Source organism: Eptatretus burgeri, chromosome 12, assembly GCF_056783735.1.
Source record: "Eptatretus burgeri isolate ZD-2024b chromosome 12, Ebu_testis_v1, whole genome shotgun sequence".
Classification (NCBI taxonomy): domain Eukaryota; kingdom Metazoa; phylum Chordata; class Myxini; order Myxiniformes; family Myxinidae; genus Eptatretus; species Eptatretus burgeri.
In genome coordinates, this window is record NC_140972.1 from 30,266,485 (window position 1) to 30,272,870 (window position 6,386).

At 43.0% G+C, this 6,386-nt stretch overlaps 1 protein-coding gene across 1 annotated transcript; it reads right to left on the reverse strand.

Moving 5' to 3' along the window:
• Nucleotides 1–1,448: 1,448 nt before the first annotated feature.
• LOC147015349 (uncharacterized) lies at nucleotides 1,449–5,880 on the reverse strand. Its single transcript, XM_085849158.1, has 3 exons — nucleotides 5,754–5,880; nucleotides 1,958–2,101; nucleotides 1,449–1,811 (listed from the first exon to the last, which is right to left on the reverse strand). The coding sequence occupies exons 1-3, from the start codon at nucleotides 5,857–5,859 to the stop codon at nucleotides 1,687–1,689; spliced, it is 375 nt and encodes a 124-aa protein (XP_085705284.1). The 5' UTR covers nucleotides 5,860–5,880; the 3' UTR covers nucleotides 1,449–1,686.
• Nucleotides 5,881–6,386: the final 506 nt, after the last annotated feature.

Consider the following 6,386-nt stretch of genomic DNA (forward strand, 5'->3'; position numbering starts at 1 on the left):
ATATATATATATATATATATATATATACAAATTTTAAAAAGGTTCTTCTGGCTAAATAGTTGCATTGTCTCTGCCTATTAGACACGAGTTTAGCAGAGCTACAGCCCCCTACATCTTCATAGTATTGTACTGCAGCCAATACTGGGAACATAATTTAATTCTCAATTTTATAGAATCTCCACGCCGGAGGGGGAACTGGTTTATAAAATTGAGACTGGACTGTGCGCTGCTGAAGTTATCCGGGAAGGAAGCGAAGCGGTATATATGCGCTCATGACATTTAAACCTCATGATGCATTATTTTGGTTTATTATTACGCCAAACTGCAAACTCCCCTCCTGGTTGGTGAGGCAGAAAAGTAGAGGTAATGTTCTCGTGTGGCAGATGGACATTTCTGCTCACAGATAACACAGTTTCAGCTTCGATGGGATGCGAACTGTGCTTTGCTGCTTTACCAAGCTAGGAGGTATTAACACAATGTCTATATATATATATATATATATATATATATATATATATATATATATATATATATATATATATATATATATATATATATATATATATACTTCCAAGGTAGGCACAAGTGGGATTATCCATGATTTTTCAAAACAAGCTCGAATGAGCTAAGATCCTCGTCCTCTTAATGACGTCATAAAAACGAATATGACGTCATTGTGATGTATCAGGTTTGCGAGAAATTATCTGTGCTAATGCCCGGCTTGATTCCCGCAAACAAAATTCAAACAGCTTGCCTAGTTTCGGAGATAACGGTATAGGCGATTTACATTAGCGGCGATGTTATGACGTCAACTTTTTTTCTAGGAATAATTTCAAAAATCGGAGATGGTTACTGCCTGCACGTGGGCTTTCTGCATATATGTGGCAAGTTTCACGAAGATCCGATGAAAACTCTGGGTTGTGAAACAAAAAATGTCAAAAAATAGGAATGACGTCATAAAAATTGATATGACGTCATAGTGATGTATCATATGTGCGGTAATTCATTTCTGCTAATGCTCCGTTCAATTCTCGCAAACAATTCAAAAAGCTTTCCTAGTTTCGGAGATAACTTTTTAGGTGATTTCCATTAGTGGAGATATTTTGACGTCATAACTTTTTTTTCTCGGAGGAATTTTCAAAATCGGAGATGGTTACTGTCTGCGCAGGGTATATTTACATATATATGCCAAGTTTCAGGAAGTTTCGATGAAAACTGGAGGCTGTGAAACAAAAAAGTCCACAAGAAGAAGATGAAGAACAACAACGTGAGTAAGACTTAGAGATCCTCCACGAGGATCTAAAAAAAAGTTCCCTGCAAGTTGTTTCTAGGTTGCAATCCCAAAATTTCGAAGCAAACAGGAAGGAACAAACCAAGTCTCAGGCAATGTTTCGTCCAATTTTGTGCAGACATCATCTCACTGAATAATCTATCCAACCCAGCACATGGCGTTTTGTACTTGCAACTCACTTTCGTTCACATGCTGGAGGAAAGCAAGAAAAGGAGTCTTAGACCTTAAGCATGTCATTATTACCGATGGTCTGCTCCATCCTAGTTTGGGAATAATACACATACATACATACATACATACATACATACATCATACATCCATGTAACACAATCCAAGGCCTAAAAATTATGTTTGACAAAAGAATGCTTTGGCTGGAAGTCACAAGGGGCAATGCTTCAAGCATTCGCATACAGAAACAAATAGTCTGCATCGGGGTACGGCTGCAGATCCTGGTCTCGTGTGCAACTTTCCCAGGGTTCATTTATTCCATACGCACACTTCACGAGCAATCCATCAGCCCCTGAGAGTTAAAAAGAAGAAAAAAAAATTACAAAAACCAGCAGCTGCGAGCTTGTCTGCGCCGATGGCGAGCAGAACTGCAATAATCACAGAAACCTTAAGTCAGCAAATGTAACAGAAACTCTGTCTGCAAATTTCTTTTTGTACCTTTCAAAGTGCACCCACGCCTGCGCAATTCCCACGTATCCACACCATTGCGATGCTTCTTTCCGGCCAAGCAATGAGGGGTGTACTCACTGTACAGCTGTTCAAGACGAAGTTCCGTCCTTCCGGAGCCCGTCGGAAATTGATCTAAAAATATGGGACAAAAAGATTGCTGGATTTATATTAACCGTCTAATGTGTGGCTGTCAAGAATCGTCCTCATTGTCATCGTCATCGCTGCTGCTGCTGCTGTTTCTACTCCTACTAACTCTTTAACAGTCCCAAGTATTCCCAGTTATTGAGGGGTCGGCCAGGTAATGTTTTTGGCCGAAGTCTTTCACCAATCGGCTGGCCAGGCCTGATGTCGACTGAAGGTGATTTGGGCTGCAATTTGTCATTTGTTCAGGGTGCCGGCGATAACTTGCCGACTTTTCGAGAAAGACACTGCGGGATCTCTCACGTCAAACAAAGACGTCATCTGGCTTCAGGTCCATCCATTGGATGATGCGCACACACACACACACACACACACACACACACACACACACACACACACACACACACACACACACACACACACTGATGCCTTGCCCCACATGCGCAACACCAGGACGACAGTTTGTAGCTGGGTCGGGATTCAAACCCAAGCTCGACCACTCACAGGCGAGTGTGCACACATCTAAGCTATCCACCAGCCCCGAGGAAACTCTTGTGTACAAAATACAATATTACACTGCATTTGTACTCGTACACATAAAAGAACGAATATTTAACCCTTACATTGTTTATGTAAGAGCAGCAGGTCTGGTTACGATTAGGAGCCAAGCCTGTGGGGAAATGAAAAGTATTTCATGTAATTGAAACTATCTTTTGCCTCAAAGAATGTTAAGACTGTGAAACCATATCATATATTCACAAACTATATATTTGATTTCTATAAATGGCCATTTAGATTTGTTTACCTCCTTGTCAATGCTTCCCATTTGGTCATAAAAGGGCTGGCAGGACAACCTGGAGGTATGCACACTCTCCTCAGAGCTGTCTAGTCTGCGTTAGAACCCCAACCCAGCTGTGAACTGTCATTCTGGTGTGTGTTCACATACTGAATGACGTGTTAAGCAGAGTGTCCCATATGCCAGCATTAGTTGCTAGATGTGAAAGGTTCCACTGCGTGTTTCTTGAAGAGTCGTTGAGTCATCACCGGCACCCTGAACAAATTACAAAATCCTTCCAAAAAAAAACTTCAGGCAAATGTCAGGCCTGGCCAGCCTGTTCGTGAAAGACTTGCACCATAAAACGTTCACGGGCCCACTCGATAATGTGGGAATAAGAATTTTGGCCTGCAAAAGGTATTGTAGTAGAAGTAGTTTATTAAAAGGATGACGGAGAGAGAGAGACAGAGACAGAGACAGAGACAGAGACAGAGACAGAGACAGAGACAGAGACAGAGACAGAGACAGAGAGAGAGAGAGAGAGAGAGAGAGAGAGAGAGAGAGAGAGAGAGAGAGAGAGAGAGAGAGAGAGAGAGAGAGAGAGAGAGAGAGAGAGAGAGAGAGAGAGAGAGAGAGAGAGAGAGAGAGAGAGAGAGAGAGAGAGAGAGAGAGAGAGAGAGAGAGAGAGAGAGAGAGAGAGAGAGAGAGAGAGAGAGAGAGAGAGAGAGAGAGAGATATTGAGGTATGCAGTTCGCCCGCAGAGGAAATATTTTGAGAAGCACGAGCCATGCCAGAGGAGAAGGCACGACGGGGAAGGTAATGACATCCAGCGTGGCTTACAATGGGCGTTTGTGTTTCCATTCCCACTCCCGAAGAACAGATAGAGCCCGAGAGCCCCGAGAAATCCCCCAAACCCGACACGCGGTGTTCCACTTACATCGCTCCCTCGATACTTGCGCAAAATGTGTTTTGCAGACAGCATTGAAATTCCTCGTGGATAATGTCTGCGTTTTGAGAGTGGGACTGTAAGTTCAGCACCAGAGTTTTGTCCGAACGAATTAGCTCTCTGCTTGCAGTCGGTGGCCGTACAGGAATGTTCTGAACGTGCACAATACAACATGAACCTTCAGCGAAAGCCAACAAGAGCTCGCTTGACCTCTGATTCTGATGCCAAATTTTCCGGTCGTAAACTTCTGAATCAGTGGCGTTCAATAAGTATCAATCATTTTCTTGTGCCCACCGAACAGACGTGGCAACTACCCATTCACGTTTCTGGGAGGACCAGGAAGGTCCAGGGTAGTGTTCAACAGGTTTACCGAACGAGAATCTCACAATCGTCTGAGAAACAGCTCAGTTTTGTTTATTTTCCAAAACATGCACTACTTACTACCTGTAACGTCCATCAAGGATCGATGCTGGCAGATGGCACCTCCAGCTCAACATCCATACATCCATACATCCATCCATCTGATGGGTGGCACACACAATGATGAATCGCCCTACATGTGAAACACAGTTTATAGCTGCTTCGGGATTCAAACCTGGGATAGATAACTCAGAGGCGATCATGAACACACCTCGAAGCTTACCTGCTCTCCTTACCAATTATATATACTTTTATGTTAAAAAGTAATATTTAAAAAAAAATGAGCCTAGAGTATTTCTCAGGGTATTGTTGGTCGATCCAAGACCTTTTTGAACGTTCCTGGTAAATGCACCCTTTGTAAGGAATCAAGGATTTTCTCGCAGCTGTTCTCCATTGTACGGAGGAGACTCGGAAAAAAAAAAGAATAATCCTCCAGATCCACGTCAACCCAGCAATCTGAATGCTATTTCTGGAGAAACTGCTATTGTCTTTCTCTGCCCACATTCGATCCCCACTGAACACCACGCACACACACACACACACACACACACACACACACACACGAACCCTCCCACTTGGAAAATACGAGGTCGATGTACACCACCCACCTCGTAATTATGATTGTGAGCTCAAACGATGCCCACCTGAAAGAACGAAAATTTAGCACAAATGTTTGCTTTCGGGTCGTTCGAATGAATAATCCCCTCGGCTCCTGTCTGCGTGTGGTCTCCTTCGGCCCTCACTGACACTTAACGAAAATCACTTGGATCATCGATTCATGGGCAACATCATGCACGGTGTACCTGGACGCAGACCCGCGGGTAGAGTTCTTCTCCGCCTCCGGTCCATTACTTGGCCCCCGCGTGCCATGCCCAGATCCGGACAGAGCAAGACCTTCCTTGGCGCAGGACATGGTGTTCATGATAAGATGAAGTAATTTTGAAGGATGCAATAAAATGTGCTTTTGGGGTAAAACTGTGCACCCGTCGTGAGGGACTCTCGTCGCTCGGAATGGTGTGGGCCCAGCCTCGAGCGCCATGTTTGAGTTCATGGTTTTGGATCTTCAGTTCCCACAGGTGTAAACCAGAAATTGTCCTTTTTCAATAATGGTCAAGATTACATGTGGACAGAGGATGTTGCCCACAAACAATATATCAGTATTAGCAACATTATAACAGTTTACGAGATAAAGCCATTTCTGAAATGCTTTGCAATGGTTTTATCCCAATGATGTGATGAGGTTGCAACACTAAATAATATACTTGAACAGGAAGATATTTCTTGACTTACGAGGTTATTGTTGATCTCATGTATCACATCTATACCATATTATACAATAATGGATCACATTGCTTATTCCAATTACCACCTGCTTCTTCATGAAGATGTGCGTATGCACGCACGCACTACTCGAAGTCAAAGTACGTGTGTGTAATCCAATAACTGTAGTACATGCGATATCATTGGAGGCAAGACCAAGTCATTTGCTGACCACTTCATACCCGACTTCCCTGTGTGAGATGGCTGTCCCTCCACAAGAGTGCACCGTTGTAGAGCAGTGAGAGTCATCCGATCTTTGCTTGGTGAAGGTGTCAAACCTTGGGGCATTGCTAGAATGACTGAACATGATAAGAACTGCATGCCACAGAAAAAAAAAAAGTGTACGAATGGTGAGAACGCTTTTGAAAAGGACCGATGAGTGTGTGCAATGAACAAGGGCCCAGCATCTGTTGTCACAGAGGACTTGCGCATCATTTTCAAAAACATTCAAACACACACACTGGGATACAAAAGTCTGAATCCAGTAGTGAATTTATAAAATTAGATGCAACAACAAATTAGATATGATGACGGTTTCTTCTCCAACGTGCACTGTCTACTGTGGGACCTTATATAGAAAGGTGTGTTTCTTTCTAAATCATGTAAAATCAATTTAGTTGGCCACTGGTGGACTCCAATCAAGTTGTAAGGATATCTCAAGGGTGATCAAGGGGAATTGGATGCACCTGAGCTCGATTTGGAGTGTCATAGCAAAGGGGTTGAATACTTATTGATGCAAGACATTCCAGCATTTAATTTTTAATTCACTTGTAAACATTTCTAAAAACATGTTTTCACTTTGTCATTACGGGGTA

Bases quoted from the DNA above. Each gene is read 5' to 3' on its own strand.
- LOC147015349 (XM_085849158.1), bottom strand. From the start codon at position 5,859: ATGCCCCAAGGTTTGACACCTTCACCAAGCAAAGATCGGATGACTCTC. The intron at 2,102-5,753 runs GTATGAAGTGGT...CCATATTTTTAG, and splicing joins ATCTCACACAGGGAAGTCGG to ATCAATTTCCGACGGGCTCC. The intron at 1,812-1,957 runs GTACAAAAAGAA...TTTAACTCTCAG, and splicing joins GCGTGGGTGCACTTTGAAAG to GGGCTGATGGATTGCTCGTG.